This window comes from Haplochromis burtoni, unplaced genomic scaffold (assembly GCF_018398535.1).
Source record: "Haplochromis burtoni strain Fernald_Lab_line unplaced genomic scaffold, NCSU_Asbu1 Contig_7, whole genome shotgun sequence".
Classification (NCBI taxonomy): Eukaryota; Metazoa; Chordata; class Actinopteri; order Cichliformes; family Cichlidae; genus Haplochromis; species Haplochromis burtoni.
In genome coordinates this window covers 2,099,845-2,121,954 of record NW_024582368.1, presented here as the reverse complement: position 1 = coordinate 2,121,954, position 22,110 = coordinate 2,099,845, and the positions used below count along the sequence as shown (strand labels likewise).

Sequence of the window (22,110 nt, the reverse complement as noted above, 5' to 3'; positions counted from 1 at the left end):
CACGAGATTTTGTACGTTTTTGAGGCTTCTACATCATCAGTGTGATTTTCTTTCCCCCTGAAAGGGCTAAATAAATTGCACAAAACATTTTGGAGCAATAAATTGTATTAAGAAAAGTGCCAGATATAGCAAATATCACAAAAAAATGAAAATTAATATTTAAAAAATTAATTTGTCACATGGTTATCAAGAATTGTCAGGGAATTATTTCACTGAGTTTATTATATAACACATATATAATATTTATTGCAATATTCTTATCAAAAAGACATTTTGTCTTCTGGGGTATCTCCCATGCTGTGTCTAAAATAGTGCTCACTTATAGAACATCAGGAGAAGAAAAAAGAACATCTTTGTTTATTAGCATCAACATGGCAAGATGTAACCATTTGTAACAGCAGGTTTCCATGGTAACTTTAAGCCTCTTAAGCTCAAATTAAGTTTTTTGTTGCTAATGCACAACCAAGTCCTGCAGTGGTACTTCTGAGTAAAAAAAACTCATAAAACATGTATGTGGGGTAATCAGGTTGTTAGTTTCTAACTGTTGCAAATCAGCATCTTGATGGGAGTCATTTTTCTTTTTACCCTGCAAGTTGTGGATTAAGTCTGAATCCACTTGGGAATGGTGTTAACTATGGCTTAATCATACTCATAGTTACACAGTCCTCGCTGATCCACACAGAAACAAAGCTATTCCACCCAGACACAACAATCAGGTGTTGCAAACACCCAACGTCCTTTAATAGGCTACCCTTCATTGTGACAGTCTCCTGTGCTTGCCTCAGTGCTCAGCCATATTTCTCACCTTACCCTATTAATGAATAATCAGGCACTGCTTCTTTGCGATCACACACACCAATGATAGAGTTACGGGCACCAGATGCTGCTTTTCAAGCCTCTTTGAGGCAAAATTGAGTCTGTATGCTTATACAGACGGGCACCTCTTCACATTAACGTGACTGTGCAAGCATGCGCATGCAGAAGCATGCATGAGTGACATGGAGGGATCGAGAGAGGAGAGAATAGAAACAGAAGTGGAGCAGGAACAAGGGCATTCCTTTAAGAGCAGCCTGCAGAGACTTTGTCCTACATTCCTCTTTGTTTCATGGGAGCACAGAGGAAGGGGAGGAAAAAAAAAGGGATGAAGAACGAGGGATGGGCCAAGGTATTAAAACAGATTCAGATGTGGGCGGGAGAGGACGCAGTATTCTCCCATTGAAAACATCCCCAAAATAGCATCAGTTTGGCAAGTGAAGTCTGCCGCAGAGGAAGAGAAAAGGCATTGCCTTATCATCCATTATTATGTGCACTGTGGTAAACAAGCAGTTTGAGAAAATAAACAGATGGACAATCTTTTTCATTAAAGTTACATTACCATTCATTCGGGGGGGAAAAAAATCATAAGAAGCAATCTGCTTAACAACAACAACATGGTTTCCAAGTCAGTGACAAGTAATATATTTGTTCAACTGGGAGGGCATCCAATTACCAATTCCCAGCTTTGAACTCTGTCTACCTGCTTCCACAGAAGACTTTGCTGTTTTTTTATCTGTGGAGAATACTGGCCAGCATAACTCCTGCCAGGAAAAGTCCCATCTGCAGAAAGGTAGAAGCAACACGGCTCCTAGGAGACTGACCTGGGCGTCCAGAACGCTACATTTTCTTCAGTGTTTTACCCTTATGTGGCCTCACGGGGTTTCCCTACATCACTGAAGTAGATATAAAAGCCCATCGTGCAGCTCCAGCCTCACGAGGTCCAACCCACATGCACTTACTCCACCGCATGTCTCTTTTTGCCATCACCACAGGGAACGAACCATAATCCTTCCCATTACTGTTGCCTTTTTCACAGACAATTTCAGAAGGATGTTCAGTTCATCCCATGGCCAAAATAGCAGATTGGGAAAGCAAGGCACTGAGCCTGAATAGTCCATGAGTCTGGAGTAATTGCTGCCATTAAAAGAGTGACCTATAAATCTGCGCTCATTGATTTCTCAGTCATTAACATTTAGTGGCAGGGATGCTGGTGGGAGAGAAGGTCATATCTGGGGAGCTTTTTTAAACGCAAGCATTTGGAGGAGAAGAATGCGAGTGTCACCATTGCAATGTATGAATTTATTTTTTTATATCCGACATACATGCGTGTGTAACATAAAACAAAGGGTGATAATGAGAGAAAGAATGTGTGTCCACAACTGTGCCCTTGTGTAGAAGCTTGTTGGACTGCGTGGGCTAATCATAGCCAAAAACGGGGAGTAAAATGTAAAGCTTGCGACAGGTGCAAGTGACAGGTAGCGTAGATGCAACGTGTAAATTGCACAATGGCCAGCACGATACACGCCTTGGATTATTTTGAGGTCAGCAGCTGCAACTTTCAGATATTGTTTGCAATTAGATGTTAGAGCAGAGTGGTGCCGAGACAAAGATGTCTTTCTTAGAAGACAGTTGACAAAGAATTAGGATGTGGTCAGCTGACATGTAACAAATGGCGCAGAGCACGCAAGAGGCTTCAGCTGCTGTAGTGAAAGTATGGCCATAACACAAGGCTGGTCCTATTTACGATGTGAAATGCTAAAGCGTCAAGTGGAGCTCCTTGGGGTTGATTAGTAGCCCCCCTCCCTGAGTGGAAGTACACACGTGATAAATGACAAGCTTGAGCTAATGACGACAGTAAGGGTGGAGAAAGCCTCAGGTTAGTGCGAGCATAGAGACATCAGGTCAGTGCCTCTCAGAAGTTGAGTCACAAAGAAATACACTTAAAGTTTGCATTATGACATTCAAAGGTGAAATAGTCTAAAGAAAGCTACAGCTATACATTCTTTTTTAACCCTATAAGTTTGGTGTTCAGACATTAAGCACACTGAGTATAACCTATACTTTATTACTATGTAATAAGTATAATTGAGTGTAGTATCCAAACCTTACACCTACCAGTCACTTTATTATTTATAATTTACTAATAGGGGATTGGACCCCCATTAGCCTTCAGAACTGCCCTAATTCTCTGTGGCACAGATTCAACATGATCCTGGAAACATTTCTTAGAGATTTTGGTTTGACATCATATCATCACACAGTTGCTGCAGATTTGTTGGCTGCACATTTCCTGTTCCGCTACATCCATGAAACCAGTTTTAAGGTTGGTTAAGCTTGGCATGTTATTCCGCTAGAACTTGGGTAACACTGTGGTCATAAAGAAATAAATATGGACAGCAACAATACTCAGGCAGGCTGTGGTTTCAAGCGTTACTCAATTGGTACTCAGGAGTTCAAAGTGTGCCAAGGAACTGATACAGGCAGGATGGACGCATGCTGTCATTTTGTTTTAAGATCCTACATGTGAATGTCACAGCAGAAATCGGACCAGACAACATTTTCACCCAGATAACTGGCACTCGGTGGATATTTTCCCCTTTTGGAAAATTCTCTGCAAACCCTAGAGATGGTTGTGCGGGAAAATCCCAGGAGATAAGCAGCCAACAACTTGTTCAAACTTACTTAAATTACCAGTCCTTGTGCTAAGTTTTAACTTCAACAGATCATGCAACGAGTTACTTCCACGTTTAGTTTAACCTGATTAGTTTAACCCGATTAGTGCCTGATTAATTTATCCCTTAATTTACATTAAGGGTTGAAACTGGTGTACATGATGAATGTACACCAATGTGTGTGCAGACTACACAGTTATATCAGTTATATGGATGTGTGATGCAATATGCTACACATATTGTCTCCCAATATGATCATTTTTGCATGAGTGTTATGTAACAGCATGGCTCAGCTGCCAAAGGACTTTTGAGACCACATTTCACTTTCAAGTATCATGTAATGAACGCCAACCAGGTGCCTGTGATTGTTATTTTTTATTTTATTTTTTAATCATCCAGCAAGGATTTTTACTTGTAAAACTGTATCTTGAATCCCCCTTTTTTTGTCCAAATAAATAAATCATAATAATAATTCCAAAAAAGTTGATCAGAAAGAATCCTGGGGTTGGGGTGGGGGGAACACAGAATATATATGAAAAGATATGGAGGAAGAAGTAAAGGTTTTTATCCTGAGGTGCAAATGACTGAGTGGATTCATCCCATGAATAATTTTCATCTGATGCTAAGAGATAAGACTGAATAAGTTGGATTGCATTTCAGATTTACTTCTTTTGAGAAATTTGCATCTCTATTCCTGTTTCAGACTCGGTTCCCTCAAGACACAATTTCACAGTTAACACCAGTAATAAAGCAAAAATAAACTACAGAAGCAAGGCATTACTGCAAGAAATAAATATGGTGAAATAGTTGCACCCGGTTTCTTCCCTGTATGATCAGTAAGTTAGGATAACACTACAGTCAACATTCCCTTACCCGCAGCCACTGCAGATTTATTTTGGTTAATCACTAATGCATAAAAGTAAGTGCTGCCAAAGTCACTGTGTGTTTTTTTAGGGCACTGTCATGCATTCCTGATCTTGATTTTCAGCATCAACCTCTAACAAACAATTACATGGTTACAATGATGCATATGGAAACTAGGAAGATACAAAAATATGTTCCCTGCCCCTCAAAATAACACTTCTGATACAGCATATAAACATACAGCGTATTAGAGGTTTTGTTGAGCAGTAATAATATACACACTGGAACCCTTTATCACACCTCCTGACAAAGAGAATTAGGTTGATTAAATGTTTTCTGGCTCTCCATTTAAGCTGCTGTATTTTTTTTAGCCAATAATTTTGTAGCTTGAGTGTAGTCTGGCTATGGGATGTGCTGCCAGAGCTAATAACACAATATCTTTTACTAGAGAGAACCAGAAAACTATCCCTTCAAAAGGTACAGTTAGACTGAATGGTGTGAAAGTAGCTGCAATGGATGTCGGAGAGATGCCAGGCCTGCAATCTGTCTCTGGGTGACTGCCAGCCAGGGATACACATAAACTGACAATACCCACACACCCGTACTCGCACACAGAACAAGCTCCCCAACACATACAGTATCTGCCTATCTCTGTTACCATGGAAACTGACAGGCCTCCCATTGACAAATCTTCCGATGGAGATGTGTGTATGTGCGTGTGTGTCCATACAGTATGCGTGAGCATCGCTGCTTCTTGAGTGCTTGTGGGGGTGTTGATATGTGCGTTTGCATTTCAGAGATTGCACTCTGTGAAGATGAGTAAGCACACATGTGCGCCCATCATTCAGATACAGCGCGCAGGCCAAAATAAATGCATGTAACAAAAAACTGTACTCATTTAATTTAATCTAAAGTTGTCATCTGTAACGCTGGTGGAGCATGAGTGAAATTACACCCTAATGAGACTGACACTTACTCTGAGGAGTCTATAAAGTATATTCCAAGGGCCCCGATGCTGAGTGCAAAGACTAACACCACCTAAGGAGAGAGAAAAAAGACAAGGGAAAGAGAAATTACTTTCATGCACTTCCACTATGCTCATTAATACAATTTACAGTAAACAAAACACTGCACTCATCTGGGTTGGACACAATTTGCAACACTAGTTACAGCATCTGTAATTAAATAGTGGCTTGCCTCCTGCAGGTTGCAGAATGGGTAGACATTTTCAAATAGCACACACTGAATAATGAATGCCAACTCTCATGTCAGCAAATACCGCGTATTGAATACAGGCAGTGTACAAAAGGAGGCGGCACAATTACAGGGAGCAAAGGAAGGGTGCACATAGGCAAGCTGATGAGAAGAGCAACAACAGTGTGTGTTTTAGGGGGTTAAGAGGAAGCACTTAGAGAGGACCACAACTATCAAGTGTTGACATGTGCTTCCAAGCTACTGCACTGAAACAATGTATTATGCTAGACTGGGGTCTGTAATGTTACTGTGACTATCTATCACTTCCATTAATAACATCAATACCAGAACCCTGCAGTTATTCATGTTTTTTTATATCTTGCAAAGATTTGAGTCCCAAAACATTGCTATAAATGAGTTAAGTGGATACGGATCTTATAAACACGAAAATAGTATCATTTTCTTCCCGTCTCTTCAAATGTAGTATAAAAGAAATTCAGAAGCTGCTTGAAAACACCTTATTGTAAGCACATGCATGTCTCTTCTTGTTCCAGACCAGCAGTTAAAAAGTGCCACAATAACCCCCTGCAGCAACATCAGGGCTCAAATCATCATCATCCTCACTGTGATCATCACAATCATCGTCGCAACAGCTGACCAATGTAGCGTCGTATAATAGTTCCTCTCTGATGATCCCTTCTCCCCTTCAGCCATCTCACAATAGAAGCTCAATATCCCTGCTGATTGGCCCATTTATTATTGATGATGGGAGCTTGATAACTTTCATGTGATGGGTCCTTTGTATTGATCCAGCACATTGTGGCTGAGGTAAACACCTCCCACCCACCCACTCCTCATTGCATTTTTAATAGCTCCCTGCTTGAACAGGGGATGATGGCAATTCCGAACCCAGAGAGGTCAAGGGAAGGAATAACTAAACAAGCCAAAGACATCAATGAGGTTCCGCATAAAAGACACAAAGAGAAAGCTCAAGCTGAAACGCTACCATAATGTCAGCAATTTTGTTTTTTGTTTTTAATGAAAGGCACTCCACTACTCTAAATAGAAGAGGTAGTAGTCTATTATGGTGCATTATCTCATTCTAATGCTGCCTTGTTGTGTGTTTTTCCCCAAAAGATGGTCATAGATAGTCTTTGGCAGATGCTTGTTGAGCATCAAAGCCAAACTGAGTAATCTTATACAAGTTTTTTATTTTCTTAAGAGAATCTTATCAATGTTATACTTTAACCTGTTTGTTGGAATACTATTGCTTATGTAAAAGAAAATGCATTAAAATGACATATTGATTTCTGTAATGGCGCTCTGTAATTTCTGTAACAATAAATAGTCAGGACATCTTTTCTCACTACTTGTGAGAACTGATTCTTAAGCAATGTTCAGACTCTCAGGAGGTGATAGTAGACAAGGTGTTTATGTTGCATTAGCAGACACCTAATCATCTGTGGTCTGGTATGCCAACACTTCATAATAGTAGCATGGCTACTGGTCTAATAGCACATCCACCTGTAAGTTTTAGAGAATGACAGAAATACAATGAATACAGGAGAATCTAATCTACTGTACATTCTAAATCTGACAATACTACGAGAGTGCAATGTTAGTTCTCCACAAACCACGAATGGATCTGTAAGTCTCAGGAAATGTGACTAGAATGAAAGTTAGTGTCAGTCGCTTTGGAAGTTTGATGGCTGCGATGGTGGAAAATCAACATTTCAAACATAGCAGAGACTGCATGTAAAATACTGATGTGCCCATCGAGATGGACTACCATTATATGAAGCATCGATTCTGGCACTTTGGCTAGGCACCAAAGGCACCATGACCAACTTCTCAGTTACAGTAGCCATACCCTGTAACATATACACCTTGACAGATATTGGATTTTTAAGACCAATTCTGATGCCGATAATTGGTATTATATATCAGCCACAAAAAACATAATTAGATTCTCCTACCATTTGTTATGTGTAATTATTCATGAGTTCTCACTAAGATAATATACTATATAATATGATACTCTGCCCAACTCTGTGCAGATTAGCTGGTTGTGTTTGTGACATTTTAAACGCACATATGTTGTCAGCACTTACAGAGTTTGTGCGTTGTGCTGCTTAGAGAGGGCACTTTGGTGGAAAAACTATGTAACACAAGTACTCATAACATGGTCAAAGAGTGTTTCTCCATTCTGTTCATCACTTTTTAAAATGTTCATTTATCGGCCGTTATAACGCGGATATTGATATAATGGCAAATCACTAATAATTTCCAAAACATTATCATGCTTTAATAAAACACCTTATTTTGTCAACTATTTTGCTCTAGATATAACCAAAATTACAAAAACAAACAAATAAATTGGTGGGCACTGCTTGCTGGCTCTGCAAGAATGAAAATTGAGTTAAGTCATTAATCTTATAATATCTCAGTTTTTCAGTAAAATGCATTAAAGAATTAAAGCAATAAAGAAAACACAAGAAAATACACAGAAAATGAAAACAAAGCAGTTAACAGTGAATACCCAGCTCTGAGCTGAAGAGATGAGAAACGTCATCATCTTAAAATGACCCAGTTATTCAACTGTGTTTTGCAGCCCACCCCTCCCCACACCCCATACACTACACTTTTCCTCACTCTCAGTGTCTCTCATCTATAAGGGCTAACTGTTGACCTCAAAACCATAATCTACCAAGGGCAACCAACTGAGCATCCGCCACTTCAAATCAAGGAAAATGCAATGACAAACTACAGCAGCAGTAATAGCAGAAGGGGCATTTCCTCCACTTCCAAAAAGAAATTTCATCAGAAACCTCAGCAGCAGTACAAAGATTACTAAGTATAGCTCCTGCATTTGTAATACCTCAAAATTATTTCGGGGGGCCATTTATGTAAACATTCAGTGATTCACATGTGATTAAATGACATCGGTGAGTCACATTTCTTATCAACTGGAATATGCCAGCATCATGTCTGAGGAACAGCTTTCGGACATGATGTCTAGGTTTTCATTGGTGTACCCCTTTCTATATTTAAAGTGCTAAGCTAAATCTGTCAAATGCTTTCCGAGGTGCACTTCAGCAGGCACACTAGAAGACTCCAAGTGTAAACAGGGCAGCAACAAATTGTGGATGTGTGTGTCTGTGTGTGTGGGTGTATGTGTTTGTGTGTGAACTTGAAAGCGTTAGGGTTTCAGGTTCTCTTACTGCAAGCAGGCTAAAGGCGGCGGCTCTCAAATGACACGATCAGAATTGTAAACACATAATAACACTAACTTACACATATAAACACACATGCAAGTCTGACACAGTGAGCTGATTTGTAAGTCTAAAGAATTTTAAGAGCCCATCACAGCTCGCCATCGGAAGCGCCCTAAAACTGAGCCAAAATTTCACACATGACTTCCTTCCCCAACAAGGATCCTATCTAATGACTTCCTCTGTCCTGTAACTGCACTTTGTGACAAGAAGACAGCGGACTCCCGAAGGCAGGTGATGTAGGGTGGCAATATACAGAGAAATCACTTCACATTAAGGCCAAGTATGAGGTCAAGAGGTCAGTGAATCAAAGCTCCTCTGTTTCTACCATATTTCTTTTAAGTGATCAAGACAGAGTACAGTTATGCATTTCTCCATGGTAAACTGAGAAAGGGTTAAAGACATGCCTACACACATTTAGATTTCACTAAAATTAATTTTAAAAAGACATTCTGCCTATAATAACCAGAATGTGGGAATGTCTTCTTTACAGTGGACAAACCAACTAAAATTTGACAGAAGTAGTTTTTACTCAGGTTGATTAAGACACAATATTTTAAAAGCCAGTCTGACCTATGCCTGTTTACAGATGCAGTTTACTAAGGCCTCAGTCACACAGGCCAAGAGACTGGTTAACAACCATCTAGCAGCCACTGGTTGCAAAGAAAAAAATTAGTACTCCCCAACTGCTTGAAAGTGTTTGCTGGAAACCACTGTGAAATCAATTGCTAAAGTCCTCTTTACACAAGCCCAGAGACCAGATAGTGATCCCTTAGCTACTGCCAGTTGCTACGGAAAAGCACTACCAGTCTCAAGGCTTGGGTGACAAAGCTCTAACCAAGCTAGCTATCATTAGCTGCTAAATTAGAAATCCACTTTGTCATCCATTTAAGGGAAGTTTTTCTCACGGGTTAAAGATGACTTTCATAGCCGCTGAAATGCTAATTCATTTATTAAAAGCTTTTGCTATAGACATAATAGCAGCATGTGACAAAAGAGGCAGTCCTAGTATGTATCTTGCTGCTGCTGGTACATACAAATGTGTGCATGCATGTATTTATGTATGCTAGTAAGCTTCTAGAGATAATTGAAACAATAAAGGGTGTCATGAAGGGTTTCTAGGAATCCTGATTTGTTTCCGAAGATTACATGAGTGGGAAACATCTTTGGGAAGTCAAGAATGCCCATCAGTACTGTATGGCATCAGGATAAGCTTGTTCATTAATCCAGCCTGGTTCGCTGGGTTAGCCAGAAAGAAGAGCTCCAAAATGTGTGATTGATGCCTCAGCCAGAAAGGATTTCAGAGGTCCACAGCCAAGAAAATCTCTGGCCAATCCAGTGTAGAGTTTTTGCTTTTCTATGGTTTTAATCCCCAAACACATACAATATATGGTTTGTATTTTTTCAACAGACTTCAAAACAATAAAGAACATTATGTGTTAATTCATATTCTATACAGATTTTCTCTGAATAATTGACCTGTCAGTGAAACAGAAAAGAGATGCAACACTATAGCTTTCCCTTTCTCATCAACTTGTCACAATGTTTGCACTGCAGAGCAAACATTTGCATCAATCCCAAGTGTTTGCTTTCATAACATCCACTCCTACATTATCAGTCACGGGTCTATGGTGTCAATGCAGATTGAGATGCACTAGGAAACAGAATCGTATGTCACCGTGAGGCAGAAGTGTGAGCCTCTCTCTGAGGGAATGTCAACAAAGGAAACCTCCATTAAACTTTGATGGCATACACCCATACATCAGCACACATTGTGATATCCCCTGTCAGAACGCTGCACTCTATATTCCAGCCACAGACTGCATAACTCAACCTAGACTACTGATTCGCTCCGTGAGACTGAACAGAGGTGCCACAAGCATACCAATTCACGCCAGCGTGTTCCTATCGAATACACCGGCAGCTTCGGAAAGTACGTGATTATTAACAACAGGAGCCAAACAAATTCTAAGGCTCAGATTATGACCAGCGGACTGGAAAGAGACCTAAGAGCCTCAATGCAATTAGCAGCACGCTGCTGAAATCCAAATATAAACCAAAAGTCCAATTTTTTTTGGTTTGCTTTTGAGGCAACCTTGAATTAAAGCAATTTACTTCTAGGCTTTCAAGGGACTGAAAGTCCACTTCACACTGTCTGATGATCAGTCTGCTGATAGCTAACCTCTGAACAGACTTTCCCTTGGCCTGATTGCTAATTGCCACCTTCACTACAAAAGCATTTTACTGATTAAATGCGGTTTCAAAACTGTTCTTATTTTTCTAAAGCTGGAGCTCTGTTTGTTTTTTTTATAATACTCTCTTCTCCACTGTATAAGTTTAAATTAAGAGAGGCACAGAGGACAAAAAGCAGGCAGCAAACGAGCTGAAGCTCGAGTGAGTTGTGCATCAGTGTGTCTGGGTTTTTTTTTTTCTTCCATTATTTAAATCCACTGTAGACTGAGTTTATTTTAGTCAAGTCTATTGGGGAAGGAGATGGAGGAGTTGAGTACTGAACTACATCTAGTCCCCTGTAATGAAATGTCTACCACTACTGTTAGAATATCTCGGTAATGTTTTATACTTCTCATCTGTCTAGTGTACATCTGTTTCTTTTTAACAGTTGTTATACGTCTTAGCTCCTTTTTAAAGAAAAGAATCTGAGGTTTTATGAGGTTGAATTGTCTGGTTGGAGTCGAGTAGTGAAAATACTGCTGGCTCTAAATGTTGCGCTAGGCAACACAATCCTGTCTCCTTTCTTTCCACTCATATCTCGTCCTCGCTGAGTCGCTCTCACAGCTAGCTCAATTTGTGTTACCATCCAAGGTCACACAGTAGCTGTTCTCTGGGGTCTCTGGGGAACAGTTGAATAGAGACTTGGTTGGAGGACATTAACATGTCCTTCAAGAATAATCATTATCATTCATCCACCAAAAAACTTTGCTTTTAAAGCCATGAAAAGTAAAAAAAGGTTGGATTTTCAGCATTTACATGTTTATTCTGTTACATACACTATCACAAGCAATGTTGGAAAAAGACCTTATGTCTGGAGAACTGTCAGAATGGACGTGAGGGAATGTACGAATAAGCAGAAAAAGTAGAGGTTCAATTTTATTTATATAGCGCCAAATCACAACAAGCTGACCACAAAAAAAGAGCATGTAAACCACCAGGGCACTTTGCATGGTAATCAACACATAATGCACTACACAGAGACACAAAATGCTGGCAACAACGTCGCCCACTAACGCAGATAACATCGTAGGGTCTGTAAAAACTCCTTGCAGAAGTCTCAAATATTGTGATTTTAGAGAAAAGCATGAGAAATGGGGATGACTCAGCCCATTTCCAATAAATCACTGGAAAGTTTGAAAACAATGCAGTGTGTGGTGAAATTACAGATTAGAATCTACATCTCACTCTCCTCACATCCCTGAATTTAACGATACTTTCTTCCCACTTCCTACTTTTTCTTCCATTATTGCTTTTGCCTGCTGCCAAAGCCATAATGTCTTCAGCTATAAATAAAAAAAAATATTTTAACATTGCAAAAGCTGGCAATGTGACACTGCCGGGACTCTGCCCGATTTTGACGCATGAAAATACAAACACGGTGTGAAATGTAACACTTTCAGAGCGCTGACTCTGTTTAAAATGAACTCTGGCGATGTCAACAGAACAGGTGCAAGCCCGCAACAAGCCACAACAAGAAGAGTTAGATTTCTGCATTCCAAATTCTGCATAGTCACGCTTAATTTGTTGCTGGCATGTTTTGCAATACCCGATCACACAGATTTAGAGCCATCTAGAGCTGCAAGGATTGCACAAATAACGGCAGGTCAACCATTTTGATAATAAATGCGCACAAATCAAAGTTTAAAATTAGTATTAGCTGTATCTAAATATTCCGGTATTTTTATATTTCTATTTGGCCCAATTGTTTCAGTGAGGCACATGTAGGGGTTTGGAACACACAGAAATGCTTATATAATAATGCTTATAGCTACTGACTGCTAATTCTGAGAATTAACTACTAATGCTCTAATATGAAATCCTACCTATTCCTCAGACAGCATATGGTGTATTATTTCATCTTACATAACACCAAGAAATGACTAAATAAAGTTGCTCACCCCCACAATGTTTTTTTTGTTTTGTTTTCAAATCCCGAAAACAAATGCGCTCTCATAAATCAGTATACAACCCTAGGAATTGGTTTCATTCAACCTTTGTGGCCTTTAAGAGACAGATGTCCACAAACTGTCGTACCTAGGCAACAGAAACAGTGATTGACAGGGGGAGAGAGTGGGAAGGGGGTCGTTATGGAGGAAAGCCTTTCAGGTCTGACAGGGTGACAGATCCTAAAATGAGCATCTGTCAGTGGGAGATGAAGAGGAGGCCCGTGGGGATCCGTTACAGATTTCACAGGACAACCTTTCTGAAAAATCTCCCTAAAAGCTTTTACAGCATCATTAATTCATAAAAAGAGATTTTTTGGGGGAGGTGTTACTTGTGTACTATGAGAGACAGACAACTGCAAAATTAAACGCCGCTAACAAAGATTAGCTTATGTTAGTTGTACAGTATGTTCTAGGTACTGGAAGGGCACCCCACCCTTCTTATGTCTAATCGCAGCCTTTTCGGGAGTGACCATGACCTTGTATGTTCTCGGAGAATATCAAAAGGACAAAAGAGAAAAGGAGAGAAGGAGAGAAAATAGATGGAGGTGATTATGACAGGAGATGGAAGGATGAGAAAATATTAGAGAGAGCTCCTCACCCCTGTGGGACATAAGGAACATTAAGAGGTGGCAGAAAATGGCTTGTGGCAAAGACAGAATGAGAGCAAGCGAGAGCAGCTGAAGAGAAAGAAGCGTGGAGAGATGGAGAATAATAGAGCATGTCCTCTAAGGCACAGCAAGAGCTTAAATGCCACAGCGTGTACGTGTCGTTGCACGTCTTCACCTGTGTGGATGTGTGCGTGTGAGAGGGTGCATGTGTATCATGCGTTCAACCTTACCAAGCATTCAACTTTTGAGTATGTCTACGAGACAGAAGGTAGGAGCCCTACTGGGATTGTGCCAGCACAGAGAAGATGAGCGCATGTGACCGGACTGCAAAGAGGTGCTGACAGTGTTTTTGTGGGGTTGGGGGATATTTTTCAATCAGCTATCATATCCTTTCTTAGTCTACGACTATAGGTGGTTCCATCTGAACGCTTCACAGTGTGAGCGTTACCATAATCGTAACCATACATACGTATGGCAGCTAGAGGGCAATATTATTTCCAGCAAAATGTGACTGTTCAGCTCTTACAGCGGCGCTAACTGAGTGGCAGGTCATAGTTCAGCTGACACTACAAAAAAAATAACAAAACATAACAAACTGATATATTTTAGGTTAAGTTTGGCTTTTTGCTGCTAGGTATCACAGGTCCACAGACTTCTCCCCGAGCCCCTGGGAAATGTCGAGTGTCCGTAAATGTGCAACAGCCCACGAGTAAGCCAGAGCCTCAGGCATGGAGGGTAACACTGCAAGGACACGATCCAGAAACAAACTCAGTTTGTACACCTGAAGCACAAGATATTGCAAGTACAAAAAAGCAGCTTTCACAATGTTAGCACTCAACAAGAAACTGTAGTTATTCTGGGTATATTGTGACAGGTAAAGTGGAAGAAACTTATTACATTTTTTTCCCCTCACTGGATTTTCAATTTTTCTTCATCATACAGTACTTCAGCCTGCAAAAAATGTAAAAAATACATACATGAACGTTTAAATAACATGATAAAAAGGTTATTGAATGATCTGCCTCATTCTGAAATCATTGCAAACATAAACAGGCTTGTTTTTCTGTTTCAGGAGTGAATTATGGTGATAGACAGAGAGAGCACATTCAATAGATGCACAGACACATAGATGGATAGGTGGATGCTGCGACACTTTCTATTCTAGTAACACCTCCGAGCCTTTGAAGTTGTTACTTTTCTGTCTAATCAGCCAAGTTTTTTCTGAGTCAACACAGTGACAACACTCCCCCACTGTTGCTAGACTTATAACCGTTTAGGCTACACACATTATGTTAACAGGGTACTTAAACGTTCAGACTAATTTAACACACAATTGCAAGGTTAACAAGAATAGTTGTCATGACTATGTCTAAGGTGGCAAGTCTGACTCATTGCAACACAAGCAGGGAGGCTGAGTGCGCTAAAGAAGACCTGATACTAGTAACGCAAGGTTGTTTGATAAGGAAGTTCTTTGTTTGATTTAAATGAGCCCAAATTCAAGTATGATGCCGTCAGCTCATGCACCTCTGGACCATTTTAATCAACACTGCGGTTATTTTTAGGGCTTTCAGCAGAATGTCTTTGCGAAGGGGAGGACAAAGTTGCAGCTAGTCAAATCTGGCAAGTGGTGCAGGTGATGAGTGAAGACTGTGCTCATATTTTAAAAAATTCCTGCGTTGTTGATGTGCTCTAAGATGGCTCAAGATGGCACACATCACAGTTCACGTTAAGTCTTCCCCTGTGGAGCAATTAACTGTGCCTAAGCTGATGAATGATCAGAATAATGACAAGTATTCTCCCTGCCTCACTCTTTGGGGCCCAGTCACACGGCCCTACAGTAGATACTGGTTGGTGACTACCTACAACCAACCAGACCGGTCTCTTATGTTTGATCATTGTTTGTAATGTGGAAAAAAAGTACAAGTATCCACTCGCTGGGGTGACCAAGCTAAAAGAAGCATTTACCTAAGTAAACATTTACCAACATACTCAAGCAGCTAAACAGTGCAAAGCTTGTATAGTTAAAATATATTTGAAGTACCTAAAGTAAATGTACTTATCATGTAGAATGGCTATTTTATGAATATTTTATGCAGGATATTATTGGATCATAATTACTGATTTATCTCTCGCTAATGTTGGAGCTGCTGGTGATTTTAATGTATGTATTGCTCTGTAGCTTGAGATATAATATTGCAATTTGTCAGCAAAAGAATTTAAGTTCAAATAAATAGGATAAACTACTGTGTAGTGGAGTAAAAGAAAGCAGCACCGCATGGAAATACTTATATTAAGTACAAGTATATCAGTAATCCTCAGTAAAGTTCAACCCCTTATTGGACATGCCCCTGAGCTGGAGTCACTGCGGTCATTGCTTTTTTTGGCTTTTGACTCTTATGGTCCTGTTCTCAGGACTTTTTGCTCACACCTCATATTTAAGATGTGCTAAGTGAGATTAATGGGGAGTTGGAGTACAGACTTATCAATCAACTAGTCCACTTGTCTGGGCTTGATCCTGGACCACTTACAATCCTTCTGATTTAATGTGTAATAAATTAGTTTTTAAGGTCGTTGCATTCATGAAAATGAAGACAAGTAAAGTTTTATGAATCACCACTGAATAAGATTTATACTTCTGGTGACTCGTGCACCCCTGCTGGCCTCAGACTGAATCCTGTCAAAGTCATCTTCTTCCCCACTCCCTGCAGCTTCAATCAAAAGGAAACGCTTAATATCCCGCAAGACCTCACTTCAGACTTCTTCCATACTGGGAATCCTTTCAAAGTGACAACATGACACAGAGTGGGTCTCTTCTTTTTCAGTGTTTGTTTCCAAACAATAACCAGAAAATGAGACACAAATCTGAGGGGATTTTCCCTGGCTTTGTAAGGAGCAGTCGAGAAGCGCGGTGACATGTCACTGCTATTAATTCATCCCTTCGCAGATGTTCTATTCAAAGCCAGATTTACTGTCTGCATGGAGGTAGTTTACCAGTAGATCTGTAGCTTGATAGACAGCAGAAAAAAGGAAAATAAAGTCTGACAGAAAAGAGCAGGTGGTGTGACAAATTAAAATGCATCAGTAGTGTAGTGTTACCAGAATCTTAATTGGTGAAAGTGAAATGACTGATTTTGTTGAGCATAATCTCTGAGCAGAAATGTATGGGTATCCCTTAATTATTAATTTCAGCATTGTTAAGAGTCTAACTATGCCCCGTATCCACTCATAGCTAATGTGGCATTTACATAACTGGTATGATTTCCCATCGTACCACTGAATAGATCGCTCTCAAATCACAAGAAATAAAGTTCCCTGTGTGAATACTAAACGTCTTTTCCCTGTGGTCTCATCATAATATATGCAGGTCACTAGACACTTGTCCAGGCACCACTTACAGCCACACAGTTCCATTATGTACCTTAAATTACAGCATAAATTATCCCTGTCACAGTTAATATTATCAAAACTTTATCACACCAATCCAATTTCTGTTACAATGCGTGCAGAGCAATTACTGTGTCTGATGTGTAATGCAGAATCCAGCAGAACCTTTTTATCCCCCTCCAAAAATGTCATACCGCATTTCGCTGCCAGAGGGACAGTCAACTCCTGCCAAACGTGGAATTAAAAGTTTATGTTCCTTTCCTATAAAGCAAATGGAATAACTACCAACCAAATTATAAAACCATATAGATATATGCATACTCAATAACCTTTTTTTTTTCTTTCCTTTTCTTAAATTCACCTTTTTATGACACCAACAACCCCCCGTCAGGTACATAGGTTTCATCTCAGAAGAAACGCGACAGTGACATGATCTTTATCTAATTTAAAAAAGGTTTTATTTAATTTCCTGAAGGTTAATGAGAAGTTTATCATCCGCGACAAAATCCACTTTTTCTTGCTAACAACGTAGCGGGTTGTGATAAAGCAGAATGCTCACGCTCAGCAAAAAGAAGATGAGACTAGGATCCACAGAGAAGGGAAAGCTGCATTAGTATTCTGTGTTTGCTGGCAGGTATAAAGTGCAGAGGAGCAGTCTCTGAGTTTATCCCACCCATGTTTGCTTTCTGCCACATAAGATCAAGGGTTACATACACCTGTCCAGCTAAGTAAATGAGGTGGGTGGATGCCTGGAACCATCATGTATGACCTTAACACATTTCTGATACCTTCACCCACCAGCAGGAGGGATAAAGGTGGCAGCTGTTTTAACAAACAGAGGTGTCTGGAGAGCCAAAACATCCTAAAACGTCATATAATATTTCAAATAGATTTGTAACATTAGAAACTGTTCAATTTTTGTACTACTCACACTTTTATACACACACTTAAGATATGTGGAGGGATGAACAGAAGGCTAATTTGCTAATGGTTTCTATTTCTTTCCCTTTTGGGGTATTTTTATTAATTGCACTCTAGTTAAATTGTGCTTATTCCTAAGATAAGTATTACTCTCCACAGAAAAGAGCTAATCCAACTAAGAAAACGAAAATCAATTTCAGAAAGTTCAATTTAAATACAGTTTTTCACAGGAACTATCTAAAAATACTGAGAGCACCCAATAATCATAAGCAAACAAAGAAATACCATTAATTATTTAATTTATAAATTATATAATGTTTTTAACTTTTTGCCGTTTCTCTTGCAGCCCCAACATTAAGAATACACTTCAAGTCAAACTATACCTTAATATTCACTTGGTACAACTTTCACCTTTCACCTCTGAACATAGGCCACTGGTTACATTAACTATTAATTTGCATCATGACAATACTCATTATCCAAATGCTTCTCAGGGAAACAGTCAGCCGTGTGCTACCCGGAAAGCTGTCAGCGTTACGTTCAAAATACACAAGCACCGATCTACAGGCCAGCGGACATTTTCTGTGTTCGGCCAGTCAACCTCATGTATACAGCAGCTCAGCTAAACAGTTGCATGCGCACTTGTCCTTAGTGTCGAAGCTCCTCAACATAAATGAGGACACAAAGTTTGCCAAAATAACAGCACAAGCATATTAATCTCAACAAGCCTAATCACAGATATTTTAATGAAGCTAACAAAGGCAAACTGGCTAAAGCTAAAACTCAAAGCCAACAGGCTCAGTATGAGCCTGAGTACAAGCAGAAGATCAGAGCAGCTACAAGGAAAATTATGGAGATGAGGGAAAAGAGGAAAGAGTTGATGTCCTCTAATCTGAAAAAAAAAAATACAACCAAAATATATTTCCATAAACAGTAAGAGGGGAAGAAAGAAATGACAGAAAAGACACTCAAACTATATTATGTGCCATTTTCTTATAAGGTACCTTTCTTTAATATCCTTACACAAAAAAAAACAAAACAACAAATTAAGAATGTTATCACTGTAGAGGTCATACTTCAAATAAATATCACAAATTAGGGAAAAAATTAAAAAGGTTTTGTCTCCCTTAACAAATCACAGATTTAATGCACTGCCTGGCAATCGCACAAAGTGACGCTAAAAATAGCATCCCAAAGAAAGATGGGTTTTCAGAAAAAAAGTGGAGAGGTGTTCCCAGCTTTCACAGCTCCATGAAAGGCTGTGTGGGTAAACTGTTCAATAATTTAAGAATGAAAGAGTCAGAGAATCCAGAGAAATGTCTAGAACCGAGCAACAAGCCCAAAGAATCTAATATTGAATAGCTGTGATCTTCAAGCTCTCATTCAGCACAGCATTGAAAACAGACATGTTTCTGCAGTGGAAATCGCCACATTGGCACAGGAAAACTTAAAACCTACTGTCAGTGAACACAGTTTGTCCACGCATCCTCAAATACCAGCTCAAAAGTACAATAAATAAATAAATGAACGCACACATAACCAATCATCACCTTGTTTCTTTGGCCCACGTGCATATAAGAGAGATTGATGGAAAACTCGAACCTGAGAGAAATGAATGACTTTAATATAATTTATGGACACAGAGTCTTCTGGGCTAAAGAGGAAAGAGACAATCCTGCTTATTTTTAGCAAAAACCCCACATTCAGTGTTGCATATGGAATCTACCAACTGAGCATTTGCGCTCCTGTTAATTGTATCATCCTGAGTATTTTTTGAGTTTCTAATGATAAACTCAAAGGATGTACCCATTTGCAAAAAGGCAGAAATCACTTAGCAATTACACATAATTATTAATTTGCTTGAAATGCCCCTTCCAGCCCATTGAAAAAATGGATACATAGAACAGAGGCACCGAGGGATGGTAAGGAGTGAGAGAGAGACAGAGAGAGAAATAAAAACAGAGACAGACGGAGGGCACAAAGCTCATTCTTGTGAATAAGAGATGTGAGATGTTGCCACGGTGATATGCCACTTGTGGGAATAACTGTGAATGCAATGTGCCAGAGAAATGCATGCAGCTGCAGCAAAGTAATAAAAAGGGATCACAAAACAAAGGCATTATTCAGTCTTCAGAGGCTAGGACAGTCTGCCCTTTTGGCCCCTTTTTCAGAGGGAGTTTTATGCTTTCATTACTTCATCTCAGTATACCAGTGATAGATCTCTCCCTAGCCTCTGGTTTGCAGTCAATTTATCAACAAGAATATTTCCAAAGAAACTGACGTAACTGGAGGAAAAAGAGGATGTAATTTCTAATTAATTGATCTTTTTGAGGAGAAATTTTAGTCATTCATACTTTTTAATACAGGTATGAACAGAATTACATCAATTTAATACATTTAATAGAGTTTTAAATTAACATAACTATATATCTAGATAGATGTAAGAAAATGGTACATAATATGGTTTGATAGCTTTCACTGATAACAGCTTAGACCTGCTGCGTAATTTTTTTCTTCCTCTGTGTCTGCTTATTACATTTTTTTGTTTGTTTGTTTTATTCCCACCTGCTTTTTTCATATGATTTTTACTACATGAATTCACAGAGGGGCAATCCCAGTTTACTTCTCTGTGAATCACTACCTTATCGTGGTGGAGGGCTTTGTGTGTCCCAGGGATCCCAGGGGAGTCCGGCTTTGTCTCAGTCTGAAGTTGCCCTTGAGAGGCGGCAGGCTCGGATGGGTATTTATATGTATTTATTTATATTTATTTATTTATATTTATTTTGATAATCTCTAGTCCTGTGTTCAGTGTGTTTGTATTGCTTCCTCCCAGTCTCGTTGTGTCTGATTAGTTTCAGCTGTGTTTCCCATCCCCTTATCGTCCTCTGTGCATTTAAGCCCTCAGTCTTCCTCTGCTCGTTGTCACGTCATCCACATTGGCTGTGTGTTCTCATGTTTGTTGCAGGTTCCCTCATTATGCCAAGTTGTGAGCTCTTCATTTCCAAAAGTCCAAGTTTCTAGTTTATCTTTTGTTTGTTTGTTTTGGTGTGTGTTTTGTACCTTTTTAGTTGTTGAATCACAGGAATAAAGCTGCCTCTGAGTTCTGCGTTTGGGCCCTACCCTCACCTGCCACACAGCCTTCTGAGACATGGAGGGGCCTTATTGAGAGGAACAGCCTGACAGATCTGAACTTGAGTGGTGTGTGTTACCGGACTTCTGTGCAAGTTTGTCCATATTAAACACAATGTTCTAATATAAGGGTGTCCATAAGTGACTCTGGATAAGCACAAGAGGAAGGATGGACGGAGATTGATCTACCTGAAGGATACTTTGTCCCCACATTCACTATGACTGTGCACATATCAGACAATCATAATAATAATAATAATGATAACAGAAAATATCTCCCTACATTATTCATGCATGCAGTCAATTACAAGTGTGTCTTTGCCAGGTGAGGAGGCGACAAATTAAATTAACACCTTGGTTCCTAAAGACGAAAAAAATACTAAGGAAAACAGTGGTTGGAGACCATTTGACCGAAATGACTGTGACTGTGCAACCTTTGCCTTTGAAATGGATGCATCAAAGACATGGTCTTAGACCACTCTTCAGTTAGTTGCTGTCTTCAAGTCAGCTTTAGTGAGTGAAGATGGCGGTAAAACAGGAAGAAAACGACAATAAGACAGAGTTAGTTTGCTGTCATTTTTCAACTGAAGTGGTTCATATTCAACCCACACAGTCTGTTTGTGAGATTCTCATGGTTAAATGTGATAAATTGCAAATTTAAATCAGAAGTGTCGACATGTATCAGAGGAGAAGGGCAAAATCCTAGGGCTAAGGGCCGACCTCTTCTCAAATAAAATGCAAGAGACTGAAGAAAAATCATGTTAACAATATTAGTTTTAACTCTTCTGGGGACAAATTATTCTATTACATTGTACAAACTATTCCCCCATAAAAACCTGAAATCTGTGTTTAACAACTACATGATTACTGCTGTGAAAAGACATGCAGAGATGTTTTCTTTGTGTACTGATTTTTATGTAGAAATGTGACTAAAAGCTTTAAACACTGGAACCTCTCTGCTCTTGAATTAAGCAGGAATGCTGGGCTCTGCACTAAACACCCAGGACCAAGTAAAGAGCAACAGGACAGAGCAACCAACTGGTCACCACAAGCACTTGCAATCAGTACTAGA

The 22,110-nt window shown here is 39.5% G+C and overlaps 1 protein-coding gene across 40 annotated transcripts in view; it reads right to left on the bottom strand.

Moving 5' to 3' along the window:
- Nucleotides 1-22,110, bottom strand: part of kcnma1a (potassium large conductance calcium-activated channel, subfamily M, alpha member 1a) — a 148,384-nt gene that overhangs the window by 70,622 nt on the left and 55,652 nt on the right. For all 40 annotated transcript variants that reach the window (XM_042224353.1, XM_042224348.1, XM_042224411.1 and 37 more), the window contains exon 3: nucleotides 5,329-5,390. In XM_042224353.1, the coding sequence (XP_042080287.1) occupies nucleotides 5,329-5,390 (62 nt within the window). The remainder of the gene's footprint in view (nucleotides 1-5,328; nucleotides 5,391-22,110) is intronic.